This window comes from Thamnophis sirtalis, unplaced genomic scaffold (assembly GCF_051295495.1).
Source record: "Thamnophis sirtalis isolate CommonGarterSnake01/CBP01778 unplaced genomic scaffold, rThaSir2_p1.2 scaffold_9, whole genome shotgun sequence".
NCBI classification, from domain to species: Eukaryota; Metazoa; Chordata; class Lepidosauria; order Squamata; family Natricidae; genus Thamnophis; species Thamnophis sirtalis.
In genome coordinates this window covers 64,147,658-64,170,842 of record NW_028261389.1, presented here as the reverse complement: position 1 = coordinate 64,170,842, position 23,185 = coordinate 64,147,658, and the positions used below count along the sequence as shown (strand labels likewise).

Sequence of the window (23,185 nt, the reverse complement as noted above, 5' to 3'; positions counted from 1 at the left end):
GGCTCGGAGCGTGGCGAGCCGTGATTGGACCACGTGTTGGGAAACAGCACGAGGGTCTCCGCTGTGAGCCCAACGATTGGCGGGAGGTGAACGTGGGCGGGTGTTAAAAAAAAAAAAAGCGAAAGAGTTCTGAATGAGAAGGCCGGTGGCAGAGCCGGCCTTCGAAGGTGGCTTGGGTTGCTTCAAGCGATGAGAGCAGGTCGAGCTGTGCGGAAATGGCCGGAAGCTTTTGCTTTCCTCAGCCTTCTGGCCCTCCTCTCCTTCCCGCCCGCGTCGCCGGCTCTGGGCTCCCCTGAGGACAGGCTCCGGCAAGCCTGCAGCACCTGTCGAGGGATCGTCGACCGGTTCACTCAGGTGGGAGAGGCAGGGAAGCTGAGGGCGCCTTTTCTCGGCGGCTCAAGGAGGGAGAGAGGGACCTTAACTGCGAGCCCACAGCTGGATCCCACTTAACGGTCCTAAATAGTAGGAGAAAGTTGGCTTTCCCCGCCCCCTCATTAAAACTAGTTGTTGTTTTTTAAATGGCAACACCAACAAATTACTGTTTACTGTATTCCGTGTACACAAAATACTTGTGTGCGGGCTTATTTTTAATAGCATTATTAGTTAGGGGTGTGTCCTTAACAGGGAGGCTTCAGAAATTAACTCGAGACGGTGAAGTTTCTTAACATTCCTGCGTCCCTGCTTCCCCCCCACAACAACAACAACCCTATGAGGTGGGCTGGGCTGAGAGAGGGAAGGGGAGAGAGAGATGACAGGAAGAGACAACAGAGAAAGAGAGACAAAGAGACATGAGAGAGACAGAAAGAAAGTCGAGAAAGAGATGAGAGAGAGAAAGAGAGATCAGAGAAAGAAAGACAGAGAGGCCCAAAATGACCCAGCCAGCTTTCATGCATAAAAAGTAGGGCAAGACTTCAGAGCCTATGCAGGTAGTCCTCGACTCATATAACCATTTGTTCAGTGACCATTGGAAGTTTTAAAAAAATGAGAAGTGACATGACCATTTTTCACACTTACAACCAGTTACTAGCATGACACTTTTCTACGGTCATGTGATTACCATTCCCAGCGGGCTTCCAACAAGCAAAATCAATGTAGAAAACTAGATTTGTTTAACAATGGCTTCAACAACTGCAGTGTTTCACCTAACAACCGTGACAAAAAATGTAAAACAACTGCTTTGTTTCACAGTAGAAATTTCAGGTTCAGTTATGGACATAAGGAACAGGGTGGCTCAGAAGATCGCCAGTTCAGCGGTTCAAATCCTGCCACATAAGTGGCTCCCGTTACTTGTCCCAGCTTCTGCCAGCCTAGCAGTTTGAGCATGTAAAAATGCAATAGAAAAATAGGGACCACTTTGGTGGGAAGGTAACAGTGCTCCGTGTCCCTTTGGTGTTTAGTCATGCCAGCCACATAACCACGGAGACATCTTCAGACAGTGCTGGCTCTTCGGCTTAGAAACGGAGATGAGCACAGCCCCTAGAGCCGGAAATGACTAGCACGCATGTGCAGGGTAATCTTTGCCTTATGATCATAAATCAAGGACTGCCAGTACTAGCACCTCTGTCAATGCAAACTGGCTCTCATGTTCTAGAAGTGTTTCTTTTTAAAAATCCTTTAATTTTAAACCATGATAAAAAGCATTTGTTAAAACATTTCCTAATTCAAAGAGCACTTTCAAAAATGCTGCTTAATATTTGCTGGCTTGGGTGCAAACAGATATAAAAAGCAATAATCTATCAATTAATAGAGCTAAACCTTCGTATGGATCTGAAGTTTCAAAAGCTTTAAAAAAATAAGTTAATTCATCTGCAGAGTAATACATTTCTGTATTGTATGTACACTTTATGTAAATATTTCTTACTGGATCTTGATAAAGTAAATAAAAATAAAGAAATAAAGTTAACTGTTGCTTCCAAATTTCTTTATAAACTATTCTTCAGAAACAAGGAAACAAAAAAAATAACTTTTGTTATTACAAATATATAATTGATTATAATGTATAGTGTACTGAGGCTAGGGTATACATTTTTTGAAAAAGTGTCTGCTTTTTGATGGTAAAAACAATATTTTGAAAAATGTCATTTTATCACACTTGTGTTCTGAAGGGTCTAACAGACACAGCAAAGAAGAACTTTGGAGGTGGCAATACAGCGTGGGAAGAAAAAACATTATCAAAATATGAATCAAGGTATAGCAGATACTATATTTCTTCTCAGTGTGCTAATATGCTTTGCAGTGAGCAAGATCAAGATGCCTGGGACTGAATACAGTATATAAAACAAAAATCCTGTTAATTTAGAGTTAAGTACTTGACTCTGTTTAAAGACAGTAGGATAGCCTAATTGATAAGTGGTTGCATTGACAGTGCATAGAATCGGGTCCACTTCCTTAAGGCCAACAGAATCAAACTGTTTCCAAATTACTGGGCAAAATGCCTCTCAAGGACCTGCTCTGCACATGGGTTCTAACTGGGAATGAATCCGAGTGATTTTATCTGACAGGTGTTCAATTTTTTTTTCATGGCCCTGGAGATGATCATCTGAGCCCCACCCTGGCCTAAGAGCAATGAAGTGATCCAGAACAGGGCTGATGGCGACATTCTACAGAAGCAATAAGAGAGGAGAAATAGTGTTATTTTGCCACTTTTATTGCCACAAGATAGATCTTAATAGCAGCTTTAAGTTGCATCCAATCAGAGTCATCCTTTGTTTTTCTCTAGTGGTGCTCTAGATTAAGGGTCCACAGACAGGGTCTCATTGGGAACTGGTCCATTTGCACATGCACGGAATTGAGTTGCACACACGAAACCATCCTTGCCACCTGCCGCCACCACTTATCCACGGAGTCTGAAAGATTGTGGACCACTGCTCTAGATATCTCTTAACCTGTTTTAGAAGATCTCTCAGTTCCTCCACGAACCATGAGGAATGATGGATGTGAAGGGTTGGGAGAGGTCTCATAGGTGCAATTCTGTCCAAAGTATTCCATAAGTCTATTTTGCCTGTCTAGTATAACATTTTTCCATGTTCATCCTTGCACTCTGTCATTTTAAAATCTAATTTCAAATCAGCCTTGATCGTGGCTCTCATTGAAACAGGTGAGAAAAGAAAAGGAAGATTGTTTTTTGGAATTCTTATTTATCCCAGCCCTTACAGTTCTCAAATCCCAATCCTAAATCTTCTTTTAAGAACTATATTATGTCATAATATATAATATATATTGGTGGTTCTTAGTCACAACAGTGATAGTATGTCTTAATAGTGGCCTTGGAAAGGATGTGATAGCCTATAAAACACTTCCAACCATTACAAAACATCGGATTCCTCTGTGGTCACGTGATTTGGAGCTATGTGCTTGACAACCTGTTTGTACTTAGAACTGGCATTCCATGATCATGTGATTGCTATTTGCAATGTTCTCCACTGGCTTCCCCAGAAAGTCAATGGAGAAACTAATAGACCTGCTGCTGCCTCTGAAAAGGTTATCTCTTTCTCTGGGTATTGCCTAAAAGAGCTATTTAACCTTTGTCACACAGCCAATGGCCCAGTACAGTGAAAGTATACAACACATTCATTGGCGTGTCCCATTAAGATCTGTATTTCCAATTTAATTTAATTGATTTTATCAGTCTGCTGATAAGGAAAAGCAGATAAAGGTAGCTTGTTGCATTATATTTATCTGTCCATTAGCTGCGTAGCTGAAAGCCTTCAATGCAGGGAGTTTCCTTCAGCAGAGAGCTCTTTTCAAAGTTTTGTAGTTTTGGGGTGCTGAAGATTTTATTACTGTAAACTACTTCAGCTTAAAATAGATTGTTTGTTTGTTTATATTTCAAATTTCTAGACAGCTGTATTCCTCAAGGACATTGTAGTTGTAGATTACATAATATTAAAAGTTAATATCAACACTTGATTTTTTTAGATATATGCTTTAATTTTTATGGACACTTCAGCACTGTCAGAAAGGGTTCAACTCATTTGTTTTGTTTTGTTTTATGTAGTGAAATTCGCCTTGTAGAAATTATAGAAAATCTATGTGACAGTAGTAACTTTGAATGCAACAACATGGTTGAGGAGCATGAAGAACATATAGAAACTTGGTGGTTCAAACGGTAAGTAAAACTACAATAAAACTTGTTTAAATATTGGCTGTAAGAAGTGCATGGTAAAGGTAGGGATTTTTTAAAACATAGACAATCTAAAGTAATATTAAATGCATTAAAAGCCCATTTTAAGCTGTAGTTTGGTAACATAATTCCCCTTTCTCTGTTAAATTGATAAGGCATGCTTATTTGCTATATACTTTAGTTAAACCTACATGAGTGGGATAAATTTGTTTTTGCTGCAGCATTTGTGTTGTGCCAATGGTTTTAAAATATCTAAAACTATTTTCAAAGATTTTGTGCAGACTAAAAGTAGATTGCATTTAGTGCAGCTGTTTCCCCCCTTCTCCTCCCACTTTGTTAAACAGTGGTAGATTACTCAGTGCCCTACAGAATTTTTGGACTGCTATGTCCGTAATTCTTCAGCAACAACTATGCCAAAGCATCTGGAGGGTATCCGGTTGGCTATACCCATTTAGGGTGCAAACATATAAATAAGGCAGGTGCTTTATGAATGGCACAATATAGTATAAGTATACATCAAATTCCTTGGAGTGTCCCCTTGAGACATATATTTCCAATTTAATGTATCAGTATGATTATAAGGAAAAGCAATTAATGATGGCTTATTGCACTAAATTGATATATCCATTGTAGGTAGACTACCCTGAGTTTTTTATCATCAGTGGATGGATATAATCATTCTTGAAGTTTTGTAAAGAAACTTCAATATTCTGCAGAAGCTTGGCATATTCTTTATTGGTGGCATTTAGAATTGAGATTCCCATCATTTTTTGCTATACATGGCTGCTAGATGCTACAGTAATGCACGTGATAAGCATTCTAGACATTATTTCCTAGGATTCCATGCTAAGGTTCTTGTCAATTCCAGATCACATCTGCTCCATTTGCAACTAAAGAAGAGAATTTATCTAACTACCAGCCCTGACAGCACTACCTGGGATCAGAAGGGCAAGTTGTTCTTCCTTGTATATCATCACTTAGCTGCAAATCCTACAAACCAGTTTTTGGTTCTTGAGATACAGCTACATTTTGCTCAAAATTTTTTATTGAATACATATGTTCAGGGTTTTGGTGTGTTTTGTGTGGAACATGCAGTCATACTAATTTATTCTTTTACACATTTGTAATGATACCTTGCCCTTGATTAGTGATCCCTGGTTAAGTTAAGTTAAAGCCTCTTCCTTGTACTCTTCTGATAATTTTGAGCTTAATGGCATTTCCATAGACTCCACTGGCAAAGGTCTACCTATGTAAGATCTGTAGCTATTGTTTTTTTGTAAAACTCTGCTGTTAAAAATTATTATGCCTTTGTGTGTGTGTGTGTGTGTGTGTGTGTGTGTGTGTGTGTGTGTGTGTGGTTGTCAGTTGTCTCTAGCTGCTGCTGTAGAGCTACTGAAACCTTTAATCATATTTCAAATATGAGAGAGGGGTTAAAAAGATATTATGACTTTCTCAAATGAAAATATCAGCAGTTACTAATTATCAGATTATAGCCTTAATTTAAAGTCCTTTTAGTCTAAAAAAAAAAAAGTCCTGGACCCAGCCCTTTTTCATTTGGGGGCAATATGCTGACTCTCTAAACCGATAGGAGAGGCTGTAAAGCACTGTGAAGCGGTATATAAGTGCTATTGCTATTCTCCTCTTCTCTTGACTTTTTTAACTTTGCTGCCATTTTTCACACAGGTAATTTATTCTAATTATTAATGCCTTGTGTTTCTAAGAGTATGTCCTAAATTAGTTTTCTCTTGGCTATCTTGTTCAGTATTTAACTTGTTGAACCCCTGGTCTGATGCACTTCCTGGCTTCATAGAGTTTTATTCTAAGGTTTTTTAAGTACGATAGATAGTTTAGTTAACATCCTAGTTGTAGAGTTAGAGTTATGCCTAACTTTGATGTTTAGGGCTTAGACCAAATACTGCAATAAGTAGGTTGCAAATGAATACAGACAGAAATCAGTCAGCAATTGAGAATACAAGCTTCTGCTAGTGCCAATCAAAATTCAATCTCATTATCCACTGTGTTTTGTTTTTTTTAAAGTATGGCTGGAAATAATGATGGGTGTAGCTTAACATCCACTACATAATATGATGCTCTGGTAGGAAATTGTAGTGCAACTACTCAAAAACAATTACGCAGACCTGGCCAGTGCAGGTAGTTGTGACACAACATACTACTTACAGCAAGGGAAGTTAGCTGATCTTTTTGCTCCCCTTAAAAAGTGGTTGTGTTACAGTTAAAAAGATCAAGCATAACAATTTAAGACATTAGATTCTCAAACTGTTAAAAGTTGTTTTACAAGTATCCCATTGTTCTCAAATGAACAGGTTTGTTATAATGAGTTAGGAAACAATTACGCTGCAATACCCTGGTTCACTTGTACAATTAATTGTCAGTTGCTCACTTCTTTATTCTGAATCAAGAGACCACGCTGTCTGTGTATATAATGCTACAGGTTGAAATGGCAGAGCAAAAGTGGCTGACAATTCATAATATATACACATCTTGTAAGGTGTTTACATTATTGCCATTTGGATTCAGTGGCAATTTGTAGTTGAGCTCTTGATCTCTTTTTGCAGAAATTAATGTTGGTGTGTAACTTGCACAGGTTAGCATGAAGTTCATGAACATATGTTATGTTTATGAATTATTTTATTCTTACAGGAAGAAGAAACATCCTGATTTGTTTAAGTGGTTTTGTATTGAAACAATTGAAGTTTGCTGCTCTGCTGGAACACATGGACCAGACTGTGTTGGTAATTAAACTTGAAAAGAGAAATACTGGAGTATTTCACATTAATAGAATTGAGAGGTTTTAATAGAGATAATTAAGCATCATTTGCGCCATCAATGTTGTGAATTCTGCTGAAAAATCAGGTTTTTGTCTAGAGACATGATAGACCTGTGATGGCGAACCTATGGGATGTGTGCCACAGGTGGCACACAGAGCCATTGCCCTAGCTCAGCTCCACTCCACTCAGCATGCACACACATCTCTTGCTGGCCAGCTGATTTTCAGATCTCTGCCGCACATTTGTGGAGGTCAGGGCACATGCGGGAGATGCAGGAGGGTGGGAGCTGAGGTAGCGCAGTAGTTAGGGTGCAGTACTGAAGGCCACTACAGCTGACTGTTATCTGCAGTTCAGCGGTTCTAATCTCACCGGCTCAAGGTTAACTCAGCCTTCCATCCTTCCGAGGTAGGTGAAATGAGGACCCAGACTGTGGGGACGATATGCTGACTCTGTAAACTACTTACAGAGGGCTGAAAGCCCTATGAAGCGGTATATAAGTCTAACTGCTATTGCTATTGTGGGAGGTCGTGCATGCATGTGCGTGGGTGGGTGGGAGCAGAGGGTGGGGTGCAGCCTCCCCCATGGCCCATTTTGGGCCCAGGAGGTTGTAGGGAGGCCTGCTAGACCCAAAACAGGGCACTGTGTGAGTGTGTTGCACACGCATTGCATTATGGATGCAGGCACTTATGTGTGCGCTGTCACGCATGTGCACGCTTTTGGCACACAACAACATAAAAGTTAGTCATCACTGTGATAGACAATGAAAGTATTGGAATGAAATCAGTTAAATGAACTTCTTTAAATAAGTTTTGGAAGGATTATTAAGGATGCAATAAACAGCTAAATTTCTAATAATAGCCTTATTTAAAAGCAAATGCTCTTGGATATATCACTAGATGTTTACCTTCTATGCTAAGATGAGGGAGATTGTTGTTTTTTTTTTAAGTTATTTTTCCTGTGCTTGCGGAGCAAAAAAAGAAAGCAATATATCAGTGATACATTACTGAAGTGTTATAAGATAAGTGGTAGGGGTGGGGTAAGTGAGTAAACGTTAGAATTATCAAATAGGAAGATATGTGGGATTTCTCACTCCCCACATATTATATCTATTTATTTTATCAAATTTATATGGCCACCCATCTCACATAAGGTGACTCTGGGAAGCACACAATAAAGCCAACTATTAAAGCCAAATATAAAGACCAAGTAAACAGTTGATATAAGTAAAACCAAAATTGCAAGAGGGTTAATTAGAATGTCATATGTGGGACAATATCTTGTGTTTTCTATTGTCAGGGGATCTGCAGGCCTGATTAAAACCACATTTTTGAGGGCTCTGCAAAAGTCCATAAGGATTGGGGTAACTTCACCTCAGATGGAATAATGTTCCAGAGAGCGGGTGCCAAAGCAGAAAAGGCTTGTCTACTGTATCCCATCAGGCAAGCAGGACTTGCAACCTGCTTCTCCTACTCACCTGCTAGGATGAGTAGAAGTAATTAGTGAGAGGCAGTCCCTTAGATAACCTATAGAATAAGTTGCAGAGCCTGCAGGTGGTTATTAAACATGTTTGAATATTTCTGACACTTTTAGTTGAAACACAGATAAAATGTCTTTATAGGTTTCCTATTCATCATGAAATGTACAGATAACTATACTAAGATTGAACTACAGCAAGAGAAACTGTAACAAAACATTTTGTTTTACCTGTGATGTAAATGTTCTGCTTATTTGAAGCTTGTCGTGGGGGATCAGAAAGGCCTTGCCATGGAAATGGCGATTGTGATGGAGATGGCACTAGAGCTGGTGATGGATCATGCAAGTGCAAAAAGGAGTATCAAGGAGAATTCTGTTTGGACTGTTCTGATGGATTCTACAACTCTTACAGAAATGATACACATTCTGTTTGCATAGGTATGTTTACATGCTTATATTATTCGGGGTTATTGGTTAATTAGCATCTTTGATTTCATACATTCGCACATTATTTTGTAGTAAATACTTGCATTGAATATGCATGTAATTAAATGTACAAAACAAGATGAAGTGAGTACATAAAATTCAAGAGTTCCATTTATGTCAATGTTATTAATTCCTCCTGTTTAGTAAACTTAACTTGCATTATTGAACACAACAAATGCAGTATAGTACTGTACAGCTAATAATCATTTCAGTTTGCATAGTAGTTAACGGTTATAATGTTACGGTGATTAAGCAATGTATTAATGGGCAAGTAGGCAATACATCAATTTAATGTAATTAATTGTGCCATTGAAGTTTTATATATTATATATTTCTAAAAAGCTTTTAATTATAAAATGTAACCTTTCTTTTTAAAAATGCCCTCATGCACCTGGTTTTTAGAGTCATCCCAAATAAGAGAATATACAATATTTAGGATTGAACTGTGAAGTCATTGTGCCCTCTGAGCTTGTTTGCATACACTTCATTATGAAGTAGATTACCTCATCACTGTTAGTGAGTATGTGTGGTGTTTTCTCCCTACATATATATACCTGCCAGTGTCAATGAGGATGTGGTTTTCTCCTTAGTAAGTTAAGGTAAGCTCAGAGACCACCAAGGGTCTCCATATTGTTTTCTGCTTTATAGTTTGTCTGGTGTTAATCCATGCTTCTCGCGATGTAATTTGTGGTCCCCAAAATAAAAGTAGATAATGAGACAGAGAATGATAAGATCCATGATTCTGGGTATTTCAATCTTAGTGTATTTGGCTAGATCAGGATTTTTGTGTGTTCTGGTAATAACTTGTTTCTGTTTCTTTGAGAGTATCTGTGGTGTGCTAGCATTTATTTAGTTTGAAATCAGCATTCATGGTCATTAGACAACTTTTACTAAGATCGAAATACTGAGTTAACGTAAAGAAGAATTACCCTACCTGCCTTGTTTGTTTATTTGGTTGTTGCAAAAAGGTCTAATTTTGTTGAGTTATACCTAAAATTTGAATATATGTCACAAATACTTGTGAACAGCAAGGCTCTGCACAGTCTTGAAGAATAGTGACCAACAAATAATTTAGTGTCAAATTGACATGGTAATAATTCATACATTGGGAAATAACATGTTTAGAAATCACAGGTAACATACATCATGAATAATTGGGACCACACATTTCTCTTTTCTTGCTGATGGCCTGAACTTTTAGCAATAAAAAGAATAAGGATAACATGGCCATTCTTTTTTGAAAAGACAGAGAATGATAAGATCCATGACATATCTGAAAATATATAGATGCATACATGGATGTGTTTTACTTTTTCTTTCCTATTTTGGTCCTGTTTAATCACACACACACACAAATTACTTACAATAATGCAAATTACAATTACTTACAAATTACAATAATTTTGAATTCCTCCCCCCTTCCTCCGACCTACATACCTTTTCCAGCTGTTTCACAGATGATTTCAACTCCTCTTGTCTGCCATGATGAAAAGGTAAAAAATGTAAAAAGAAAAAGGCAAGAGTTGCTGAAGTCAGGTTGGGTTAGCTGCTGCCAGAGTCCCCAATGGATGACTCTGCTTAACTGTTTAAAAAAGGCCTCTAAAAAAAGTGCCCTCTACAAGAGGAGTTGAGAGAACCAGGTGCCTCATCTACATGAGGAATTTTTCGGCTTTTAACCCTTGCTTAACTCTGCTCAAGTGATCATAAAGATAGACTAAATGAGGAAAGTGGTTCTCTTGCCTCCTGCAGAGGGCACTTTTTAGAGGCTTTTTTAAACATTTAAGCACTAAGCAGAGTCATCCATTGTGACTCTGGCAGCAACTACCTCAGCCTTTTTCCTTTTACATTTTTTTTTCTTTTCATGATGACAATGGTGAGGACTCTGCCTCCCCTGACTGCACGTCACTGGCCCCTGCAGCAGGTGTCTCTCCAAGAGGGCTTCAGCGATCCTAAGCACCACCAGCGCTGGGCCAGCTTCTTCAAGCAGCCAAGTCCCTCTTCTGCCCCCATGAAAATCATCCCCACCCCACCCATTCCAGTTAAATCCGCGTAGGATGATAGGGTTTGTATTAAATGGCTAAAGAAATCTGTGCTGCTCATTATCAAAATCCGAGTGGAAGTGAGGATCCCCGCCACCTGGAACCACCAGAAAATGCGAGGCACTCAGGCAGGGATGGTCTGTGGCAATCCCTGCAGCCTGGAACAGCTGGTTGGGGGTATTCCACCCTTCAATCAGCTGCTCCTCCTGAATCAGGCTGCTGAACCTGGCCAGGCCATTTGCTGTTTGCTGCAAGGACGCCAGCCAGATTACTACCAATGGATGCTGGTAGGCAGAAGCAAACTTTTTTTTCCTGTTTTCTTCCTCCAAAATTAGGGTGCGTCTTATACTCCGAAAAATATGGTAGCTATACAATTTCTATTCCAGGAATGACTCAGACATGAAAATAAAATGTGGAAAAAGAAGCAATATTTTGTACAGTTGCTTTCTTTTTCTGTTTCAGTTGCAAACTTTTTCAAGTTCTGTATGTCCATAACAATCTTGCAAATGTTGCTTCTCTTAATAGCATGTCATGATTCATGTAAAACATGTACCGGGGCAACCAACATGGACTGTAAAGATTGTAAAGAAGGTTGGGTTAGAAATGAAGAAGCCTGTGTAGGTAAGAATGGCTGTGTGATACTTCTTTTTAAAAAATCTGCCAAATAATTTATTAATCTAAAGCAGAGCTATCAAACTCCCAGCCCAGGGGGGAGGGGGGGCGCGGATGCATCATGGGCTGGTCACACCCATATCCAGTTTAGCAAGAGGGGGAAAAGTCCCGCTACATCATGTAACGCCACCATGATGACGTACGTTTGACACCCCTGATCTAAAGGATGAATGATCATCTTTTCTTTCTCATCTTTCTGCACTATAGATGTTTATGCTGCCTATCATTTCTCAAGAAGGAAAGTTTTTAAATATAGCAAAATTGTAGCTCTGTAGCTTATTCATATCAAGTTCTCCCAACTTTGTTCTTACTTTGTAACATAATAGCTTGTATTTTTCCGTCATAAATGAATTCAATTCTTTAATGGTTAACTGTTTAGTTTTAAAATAAAGGCAAAGATGGGAGGAGAATTAAATGATATGTAGTTGTATTCATTAAATAATATTGGGAAACTGATACATTCACATGTTGTAACCATAATTTGTTAAGCAGCCAGAACTAGTTTTGCAGATAAGAGAAGTCTTCACAGTTTATCAACCTACTTCTGATTTATTTTGCCTCTTCTTTCACTATTCCTGTTTGTGGATCATTTTGTTTTTAGAAAAGAAACAAAGCGGACAACTGTGTAAATCATAAAGATCATTTAATGTTTGATTAAATGTAACTAATACAGTACAATCTATATTTTAGCATATCAGATTTCTTTTAAAGATTTGAACGTTTCCATTATTCTGGCTACAACCTTTAATGTGGATTCATTTTTTTCAGATGTGGATGAATGTGAAGTAGAAGAATCTCCTTGCAATTCTGATCAATATTGTTTGAACACAGATGGTTCTTTCGCCTGCAAAGGTTCATTTTTTACTATTTCTGAATAAATCACAATATGTATAGACAGCTTATTTTGTTATTTCATACTAACAAAAGTGCCGATTGTTAGGAATGAAATTTTCAAAATAATTAGTGGACCTTCACTTCAATTTAAAATTTAAAATTTGATATGGCACTGCATTTGACATTTAAGGCTTGGCATTGCATTGTGTGTGCTCTTTCAGATTTCCCTAATATTCTTGTTAAATTGAAAATGTGGGGGAACATGACTGAGGACCCAACTTAATGCAAATATTTTTATACAAATATCTTAGTCATCAGTGTAACTATTGCCTCGTTAATTGTGTGTCCATTAATTTTGTATTTTCTCTAGCTAACCATGCCTGTTTGTCATGTTAAATGTAATGACTTGTTACTATATATAAATGTGCAGCAAAACCCACACTCACCCCAACTATGTTACCTAGTTGTGTAATGAAATGTCTCTGAGCAAATAATTATTCTCAAAGAGCAAGAACTCCATCGTAATGGAATTTTTATTTTACATTTTAGCATGTGATCATAGCTGCTTGGGATGTACAGGAGAAGGGCCTAATAAATGTAAAAGCTGTGTAACTGGCTATGAAATGAAAGAAGAAACATGCACAGGTTAGATTATTATAACATCATGGATATACAACATTTTTGAAACTGTTAATATTATTTAATAATTCATCTGCATATAGTTAAAGTTCAATTTACCATACATTTTTGTAGATATAGATGAGTGTTCCCAAATCGAAGAAGTGTGCACAGGAGAAAATACCAATTGTATTAATACTCCAGGAGGTTACAAATGTATCTGCTCAGAGGGCTTTGACGATAAAGATGGCATCTGTGTTCCATCTATAAAAGCAGGTGAGCGATGGTATTTCCAGTGGGATTTGGGGGGAGAGTAATGTAGTAATAATTACTAATCCAAAGCAAGTTTCAGTGTTCCCTTTAAATATATTTTTACATTTCAAGCTGATCACTATATTTTCTAAATGATTCCTGGTATTAAAATCATAAAGACCAAATCCTGCCATGAAACTCATCAGCAATTTTGCACCAATAATTATGTCAACCTAGGCTCACCCTTTCCAGCCTGTTGTTCTCCAGCTAGAGTGGGAATTCTGATGTTGGCCATCCAACATGGAAGGCACCACATTAATAAGACAGGGTGGTGAATGCAACAGTAAAGTTGAGAACAAAAGCAAGAGTCAGGCTGTGAGAAGATTGTGTCATGCAATGTAACAGATGACTATCTGTGTATCAAAAAGTAGGCTAAAGATTCAGCTCCCCAAATTTATTTGAGCCACGATTGAGTCTCAACTGTGGTACAGTCAAGTTCAGCTCAAGAACTGTATTAGCAATGGAGCAAAGAATCTGTAGTAAGGATTTCAGAAACTTAGCTGGTACAACCTGTAAGTACAGACATCCTTGCAGATGCAACATTGTGAACTATATAGCAGAATACTTACTGATGACAGAGTACATTCCTGTCTGCATTATTCTTTTAGTACATATTCTTTTAGTACAAGTATTGGGTGGACATTCATATGGTTTGAAAAAGAGAATATATACTGTGTTTCCCCGAAAATATGACCTACCCCAAAAATGAGCCTTAGAACAATTTTCATGCATTTGCCTAAGCCCTACCCAAAAATAAGACCTAGTTAAGCCCCATCCACCATCTGGTTGTACGAGGTGGGATGAGGCACAGGTGTAAAAATCAAACTAGGAATGGTGGGGTGGAGTACCCCACAGCCACTTAATTGCCGCAGCCAGGCTTCCTATGCCCCGACATATGTTGTGCCACTGCCCGACACCTGCAGCCGTTTGCGGCCGCTTGCAGGCGGATGCCATGTGGTGCATCGCTCCAGTGCCACCGCTCATGGCCAGGTGGCACATAGTGCATCGCGCCGGTGTCACCGCTCGTGGTAGAACATCATGAGACTAGCACCTATGCTACCTCTCACATGCACTACAGCACAATGTGCCACACAGCCTCCTGCGAGCGGCAGCACTGGTGGAATGAGCCTCGCAGTATCTGGCCACAAGCGACCACAGAAGTTGGGCAGTGGTGCAAGAGATGTCAAGGCATGGGAGGCATGGCTGTGGTGGTCCTAGAGTAAGCAGGTAAGACATCCCCTGAAAATAAGAACAGTAGATGTACTGGCTGCTTTAAAAAAATATGGCAAGACCCCCTCCTTATGCACGATATTTCATGTGCTTTTAAGGGCTTTCCATTTCTCCTTCCAGCAGAAGAGTAGACAAAATGTCTCTTGCATGGTATTTTGCCAACATAAAGAAAAATAGGCCATTGCCCTCCCTGGGCGCATCAATACACTTTCTACACAAGCATTGGCACTTCTGAATTCTAGGCAATAGCAGTAGTGTGACTATGTAGGAATTACATTTAAATAAGATTCATTCATTTTGACAGAAGAGAAAACATCAGCAAATATAAGTTCATCTGATACCCATGAAGAATTATAATCTACATTGCAAGATGAGACATCGATATCTAACCCTTAAGTTATTGAACTGAAAACCACTACCCAAGGTGATATGTAAATGGTGTTATATAAGTGCAGGTTGCCAGTATGATTCCCTTTGGAAGTGAATGATAAATTGTTCATAAAATTGCAATTCTGTACAAAATAAGAACAATGACTACTTTTTATACAGGCGTTATACTATCCTAGTAAAAGTGATTAGTGACATTTGCTTAAATTGAATGGATTGTGCCCATTTCAGCACTATTTGTCATTTGTGGAGCAATAGAAAAGGAAAGTACTTAGCAAACAAAAGACTTTTAGATCTGGACCTTTTCAATGTTGGTAAAAGAAGAGTGGCATTTGGGAAAAACTGAGTAAAATCTTTATGGTCAACTTTGTCATTAAAGATTTATTGTGGCTGCTTTGTATTTTCTGTAAGCTTTGTGTGATGGTATTCATTTTTAGTTCTCAAAATCATTTTTATGTGTCTAAGGTATATTAACCATCATTGATAGCTCATGATACCAATGGTGCCTCATGAATTGTAAGATCAGCTTTATATTGTAAAAATGGCAGTTCTAAATTTCCATTGGAATAAGCCTCTGTCCATCAAAATAGAAGAAATTATAATCTTTAGGAACAAGTGAGTACTTAATTGTTCTTTAAAAAGTAAAAGTTCCCCTTGCACATATGTGGTAGTTGTTCCCGACCCTAGGGGACAGTGCTCATCTCCGTCTCAAAGCCGAAGAGCCAGCGCTGTCCGAAGATGTCTTCGTGGTCATGTTGCCGACATGACTAAACACTGAAGGCACATGGAATGCTGTTACCTTCCCACCAAAGGTGGTTCTCATTTTTCTACTTGCATTTTTACATGCTTTTGAACCGCTAGGTTGGCAGAAGCTGGGACAAATAATGGGAGCTCACTCAGTTACACAGTGCTAGGGATTTGAACCACGAAACTGCCAACCTTTCTGATCGACAAGCTCAGCATCTTAGCCACTGAGCCACCGTGTCCCTTAATTATTGTTTACATCCATATTAGAAAACAGAATGTGATATGTCAATTGCCTTTATACTTTTAATAAAATATGTAGATCAATTGTGAATTACAGGTAAGTCAAAATCAGACCACATCATCAAAAATTTACAATGCCACAAAAAGATTTTAAATGTGTTTAAATAAGGTATATTTAAATTCATAGTAAAGTCTAATGCAAGAACATTCTGATCATCACCTTTAAGAAATTAAATGAGCTGGTTATGAGATCAAACAGCTAAGCCAGGTTTGTTCATGCAGCCAGCTATATGGAATCATTAAAATGTTGCTAGAAAGCCAGTTGTCGGCTCACGTAGCACCTGAATCATTTGCTGGTGCAACATTTTTATGCCTGGAGTTTACATCTGGACTTTGTGACCTACCTTGGGAATGCAGGATGAGTAGCCAGATCTACACTTTGGGCCTTTTGGAGCTGTATTGTGGGAAGTGGATTGCAGAATGGAATGGATACCCTGTGTATACCCTATGGGAAATCATAAAACATATGTTTTGTTCCTTGGCTAAACCCTACCCACAAAATCTTCAAGACTTAATATACACTTTGCAGCTGTTCCCAAAAATGGAGTCGAAAAAGTTTAAAATTTATGTCACATTCTGTATTGGGAGCAAATGAGCTGTTGGGGTGCCATAAATAAGTTATGTGCTTCAGAAAAATGTGGTACATGATGAAATGCTTATCCAACTTACTTTTAGGGTTCTAAATAATACAACCATAGCAAACAGAACTCTGAGGCAGGTAGATTACCAAAGAATAGTTTTATTGGCTATATTGGCACAGACTGGTGAAAACTGACTAAAGGTTCCCACGCTTTTCACCTTATTAAAAGTAAAAAAAAATTCTCCTTTATCAGTCACATGGTCCAATCAAGGTGGTGTCCGGTTGCCTAGTAACTTCACTCCTCCTCTCTCTGGCCGTCTATGGGAATGCCCTTGGTTCCCAGGGGAAAGTGTTTTGTTTTGGCTACAAAACTCCAGCTATCTCTATTTCCTCCCTTCTTCTCCCTCAGCTCCAGTGTGGCAACACTGAAGCTTCAAAATAACTTTGGTCAGGTCAGCTTCAGGGTTGACACATTATGATATCTGCATGATCAAGAGAAAAAGATGTGCTGCTCCAGATGAAGCAGAGATAACTCACAGGTCTAAATGATGCCATTGTCTTACACGATTATGCTGTATTTCTGATATATAAACCAAAGGTGGGCTGCTGCCAGTTTGAACCTGTTCAGGCGAACAAGTAGTTCCAAGCAGTGACTGGGCCTGCCCACCCAGCCTGGCGCTATCCCATCCTATATAATTGCCATGTTTTTGTTGTGCGCATGTGCAAAAGGCACACGAGCAAAGCATGCGCTCATTTTCGGTTTTGGGCAAACCAGTTGTAACATGTGATGCCCACCTCTGATATAAACTGATTCAAGGACTTAATCACCAATAAAGGAGAATATTTGTAGCGTGGTTGAAATGAGGGGTGCTTGTGCTTTCTGAGTATGGTTGGGGGGGTTTTTGCAGACATTTCCCTCCACTGATAATATCTATTTACCGTATTTTTCGGACTATAGGACGCACCAGAGATTAAACGCACCAAGATTTTGAAGAGGTAATTTTTTTTTTTAAAGGTTTTTGCCCTCCTTTTTGGAAGGCCTGCAGAGTGGTCCTGGGGGCTTGGGAGGGCAAAAACACCCCTGTTTTGTGAAAAACGGGCCCATTTTCAGTCATTTTTGCCCTCTCCAGTCCCAAAGAGCACTTTGCAGGCTTCCCAAACCCTCTGCGCATCCACTTTTGTGAAAAATCGGATGCGCAGGGTGGGGTTTCGGGAGGCCAAAAATGTTGTATTCAGGGTATAAGGCTCACCCAGATTTTCACCCTCTTTTTGGGGGGGGAAAGGTGCGTCTTATACTCTGAAAAATACGGTATGTTTTATATTTGTGTGTCTCTGTGTTATCTATTTTGGATAATAAAATGTCTGCAAAAAAAGCAATCAAGCTCAGAGAGCACCAAAGACCATTCACTCTTAAGCACATAGATATTTAAATTCCAGAGATAAATTAACGGCAGCAAAGTTTGTAGCTGAACTGATCTTTCAATATTATTTTGGAAAAAATATTCTCATCTAGCTTTGTATCTGTTCAGCACAATTGAGATCTATGTTCTTTGCACCCTTTGGGTCAACATGTGACTTACATTCATAATTGAAAAGTCCCTTTGTTAATACCCAACTTAAAAAAAAAACCTTGATACAATTGCAGCAATTAAATATTTTCACTTTTAGTCACTAGAGGGCAGACTTCAGTTGTTGCAGACAATTCTGAGAATATAATACTGTAATCCAAAACTAGCAATTCAACCTATTTCCAATAAAGGAGAAGCTGAAGATAATCATTGAACAACTGTGATGACAATTGTTAATTATGTGGTTTTCATATTACAATTGGGAAAATATATCTCTTAAGTACTTGTTACCATAGCAACTTTCCAATGCCCATTTGCAATATTTGCCTTAATATAGTGATAATGTAAATGCAGGCACAGTGAGCTTTACGTGTATCTGGATCAATTCCCAATGCAAGTTAAATGTTATTACTAATGTAACATTTAGCATGTATTAACTGGCTTCTGGAGTTTTTTCATTGAATCCTTGTGAAAAGTAAATAATCCTAAATAATGTTTAAGGTCTTTGGCCAAGAACTAAAGGAATGCATGTATTCAGGAGAGGCATATTATATACCCAAATTTTATTTATTGATGTTGGTCCATAATTTCTCATTTGCCAGGAAAACAAATCTGTGGTGATCTGAAATACGGATTGCCTTTTCAGGAATGTATGGTGATACTACTGTACCTTTTCTCATTGTTCCATCTCTTGCTGTAAGCAAATATAATAAATCCAGAAAAAATGTTCCACAAAATTTATTTGAATGTGCATTATACATCCTACCCTATTATATTCTTTTAAACAAGTGGGATTTAAAGTCCACACTTACATTTAGATTCTTATGGTCACAGGGACATAGTTCAATAAAAGTTCATGGTTGAGCCCAGAAATATGCATATAGCTACTTTAAAGATAAATAAAGGTCTATCTAGGGCAGGGGTGTCAAACTGGCGGCCCACGGGCTGGATGTGTCACATGCGGGCCACACCCACCCCAGCTCTGCGAAGGGAAAAAAAGTTTTGACAGCATGTGACTCAACGAGCTTGACACCTGTGATCTACGCCATTATTCTGTTACCAAGGTGGATTCCTAAATTCCAAGAAGAAGCCCATCTAAGTTCTGTTCCTGTTCTGTAATAACTGCCATCAATATAGTACAATATTATATAGTTACGATTAGTATCTTCTCAATCATTTTTTAGCTTTGACAAAGATTTTATAAATTATAGTTTTGTAATACTTTAAATAAATAATATTTCTATATCCAAGATGTTCTAGTTGGGTCTTCATAATCAAATTATTGAATTCAGATTTTTTGTTTTTAAAAAAAGAGTTCTCTTTGGTTCCATTCTTTTTAAAGCAAAAAAGAAAGAAAGATTTTGTAAAAAAATTTCATTTTTCTCCATAACATCTGCTTACTAAGAAAACCTGGACTTAAAGGTAATAAAATAATGTTTGCCTACGCAGATTTTAACATTAAGAGTATGGTTTCTTTTTAAGTTATAGAGATAAGTTGTATCTGCTTTCATTTACCTAAATCTAAAAGTGAGAACCAATCTTTCATTACATGGAGCAAATGTGAAATTTTTATTTCTATAGGCATCTATTGAAAATGATCTGACAACTCTTATTTATTTACTGGTCCGAACCAGTAGAATACCACCACTGACTTGGCCACCAATTCTCTTTCATTGCTCTTCTCAGGGCCCTATAGTCATATGTCTGATTTGTTTTTTTGCTGGTTTCTAGCATTTAATTCCAGTTCCCAGCAAAAAAAAAAAAAAATGCCCATGGAGCATTCACTTAATGGCCACTAGAAAAAAATGTCAAAAACATTGGATCCAGTCTCCTGATGTCTCAACTTGCAACCTAACCTCTTATAACTATAATTCCAGGCTCAATTATGCTTATAAGAGGAGGATTACCTGTATTTTCAAACCTGCCAAATGCTTTGCTGTTCTGATGAATCACAGTCTGGGCAAGATCCAAATTTAAGGTGGGATTTGAGGCAGGGATGGGGGAGAGCCCTCAGGGAAGCTATGATAAATGTAGTGCAGTTGCTCTGTTTCTTTGAAAGATGACCTAAGAAGAAAAAGGACCAGTTTGTTTGATAAAGACTAATGTGTTAAAGATCTAAATGATCACTCCTCTCTGCTTGATTTACAATAAGGAAGAGCAAATTAATTCCACTGACCTGTCATAACAGATTAAATTGAAAGAAACAATCCATAAATCTGTGTATTGCTTTTCTTTTTCAGTGCTGTTTATGTTAATTCCATTTAATAATATATTAAACAATTTACGAATTTTAGACAGTCAGGATCAAAATCCTTGTCTATGAAAATGAATTTGTGATTTCTTGGGGCTCTTAATTTCACGGTGACTGTTAGAGAGCACTCTGGCTAGCAGAAGTCTATTGTGCTTTGCCATGGTGTGAGGGGTGTGGTGTTCCACAATGACAGTCCATTTCACAGGGCCTTCTGTATATACACAAAAGCCATTGAACAATAGTAACAGCACCCAGATTTATATACCATGTTTTCCCGAAAATATGACAGGGTCTTATTTTCTTTTTATCTACAAAATATGGCTTGGGTTTTATTATGGGGTGGAGGGTTTATTGTTTTGGGGTTGCCAGGCAGCTGCTCTCTTGCAAGCGGACTCACAAGAGCCGGGCACAGCCTCATGGGCGAATGGCTGTGTTGCGCTGTCGCAGCAGCGCAACACGGCCATGAAGCAACCACTCTCATGAGCAGCCACCTGGCAAACCCCCTTTGCAGCCAGGCACAGCGCCATTTACTGACCTAGGGGTATCACCAAGCTGCATGAGCATCTCTTCGCCGCCTCCCGGCTCCCGCAGCTTGGCTCCCAGTGTATGGCGCCCTGCACGGCTGGAGAGGGGGGTTGCGCGAGCGGCTGTTCCGCTCTCGCTCACCCGCCTCCCAGCCTCGATGCATCCCAGCCTGGCTTTTTCCATGCTCCCAATCCGAGTCTTTTGGCAGTGGCCGCTCTGGGCGCACGCTCTATGGTTGTGGGCAAGCTGCCTGCAGAGTGTATTACCATAGAGTGTGCACCCAGAGAGGCCACTGCTGAAAGACTCGGGTTGGAAGTCACGGAAAAAGCCAGGCTGGGATGGCAGCGGCGGAGGTGCCCTGGTTCCATAATGAGAGCTGGGCCATGCATTGGGAGGTGGATGAGCGAGAGCGGAACAACTGCTCGCGCAACCCCCCCTTTCCAGCCGTGCAAAGCGCCATTCACTGACATTTCAAAGGCGCCAAGCTGTGGGAGCAGGGCGGTGGCGAACAGGCGCTCATGCGGCTGACCCCTAGGTCAGTGAATAGCGCTGTACCCGACTGCAAAGGGGGGTTGCCGGGTGGCAACTACTTGGAGGAGAGCCTTCTCTGTTGCGGCTCCGACGCTATGGAACAATCTCCCCGTGGAGATCCGCACCCTCACCACCGTCCAGGCCTTCCGCACAGCCCTCAAGATCTGGCTAGCCCATCAGGCCTGGGGATAAGTCTTTACTTTAGCCCCTCCCGAATGTCGAGTGAATGTTGTGTTTTATTGTTTAATTTATTTTTGCTCACATTTCTTTTTGTATTTGTCCTACACTCCCCTTCCCCTTTTATTGTAAGCCGCCCTGAGTCCCCTCAGGGAAAAGGGCGGCCTATAAATGCATAATAAAATGAAAAAAATGAAAATGAAAATGGCTGCTGGTGCAACAGCGCAACACAGCCATTCGCCCAAGAGGTTATGCCCGGCTCTTTGGGAGCCCGCTCACAAGAGAGCAGCTGCCCAGCAACCCCCCTCTTCAGCTGGGCACAGCGCTGCTCACCAACCTAGCGGTATCCTGAAGGCACCAAGCAACACGATCACTTTTGCCTCCTTCCAGGTTCCCGCGGCTTGGCACCTTCGGCATATTGCTAGGTTGGTGAGCGGCGCTCTGCCTGGCCGGAGATGGGGGGTTATCCAGGGGGCTTATATGCAGGGGGGGTTATATTTTTGGCCACTAGAAAAATGTGGCATGGCTGTATTATGAGGACATGTTTTATTTTCAGGGAAACAGCACCGCATAGTGGAGTGAGCCTCCATTACTTGTCCCAGCTTCTGCCAACCTAGCAGTTCAAAAGTATGTAAAAATGAAAGTAGAAAAATAGGAACCACCTTTGGTGAGAAGATAACAACGTTCTGTGCGCCTTCGCCGTTTAATCATGCCGGCCACATGACTATGGAGATGTCTTGGGAATGCGCTGGCTCTTCAGCGCAATGAAATGGAGATGATCACCGCCCCCTAGAGTCAGGAATGACTAGCACATATGTGTGAGGGAACCTTTATTGGGATGTTTTAAAAGTATATGTTTTAAGCATACTAATCTGATGTTTACTGTAGGCTTTGCAGAATAGCCTTAAACACTTAGATGAGTTAGAAAAAAAGTCTGTAATCTGGTTTCAATCATTTCTATCCTAATTACTAAAGCACCTTTTTGCAAATACACTACAGCAAAGCATTGTAAGCTGACTAAGCAGTGTTCAAATGCAAATAACTTTTTCTCTCTCAGGAAGCTATAATTTATTAGTAATAAAATGCAATTGTAATGAACACTTTGCTTAATTTTAGTTTATTAGCTAGAGATGGAGGGAGGGTATTAGGGTAATAGTATGGAAAGTGATAGCTCCTGCTAACTAATGTAAATCCTGTGTGGAACTTTTTGTCTGTTGAAAAGGAATATAATCCCAAGGGAAAGTGAGTGATATGAATCGCATTTAACACTATTAAGTAGATGCCCCTCCAAAGAGGAAAAGCACAATGAAGTTGGTGCCGAAGCAGCATACATTTTTCAAACAGATCTGCATTGCGGTTTCTGCTAGCCAGAGAGGAGCAAGTCAAATGTCCTTATTTTTAACTGGTGATAGTTTTGGCAGGAAAGCCGAGAATCTGCAACTGGACAATGGAAACGAGCCCCTGTTCTAGAATTCCTAAACAATTCAGATCTATAGAGGTGGGATTTGCTCTCTTTTTCATTTAAGCTTTTCTACTTGCATTT

General features: G+C 39.5%; 1 protein-coding gene across 1 annotated transcript; it reads left to right on the top strand.

The window, feature by feature from the left end:
• Positions 1-109: 109 nt before the first annotated feature.
• On the top strand, positions 110-15,373 carry CRELD2 (CRELD disulfide isomerase 2). The gene is made up of 10 exons (XM_014071535.2): positions 110-354; positions 2,106-2,188; positions 3,998-4,108; positions 6,785-6,876; positions 8,647-8,823; positions 11,436-11,531; positions 12,351-12,434; positions 12,966-13,061; positions 13,170-13,310; positions 14,881-15,373. Exons 1-10 carry the CDS (start codon positions 190-192, stop codon positions 14,931-14,933), a joined length of 1,098 nt encoding a protein of 365 aa, XP_013927010.2. The 5' UTR covers positions 110-189; the 3' UTR covers positions 14,934-15,373.
• Positions 15,374-23,185: the final 7,812 nt, after the last annotated feature.

Excerpts from the sequence above, each read along its gene's own strand:
- CRELD2 (XM_014071535.2), top strand. The coding sequence starts at position 190 with ATGAGAGCAGGTCGAGCTGTGCGGAAATGGCCGGAAGCTTTTGCTTTC. Across the intron at positions 355-2,105 it reads TCGTCGACCGGTTCACTCAG|GGTCTAACAGACACAGCAAA; the intron begins GTGGGAGAGGCA and ends TGTGTTCTGAAG. Across the intron at positions 4,109-6,784 it reads GAAACTTGGTGGTTCAAACG|GAAGAAGAAACATCCTGATT; the intron begins GTAAGTAAAACT and ends TTATTCTTACAG.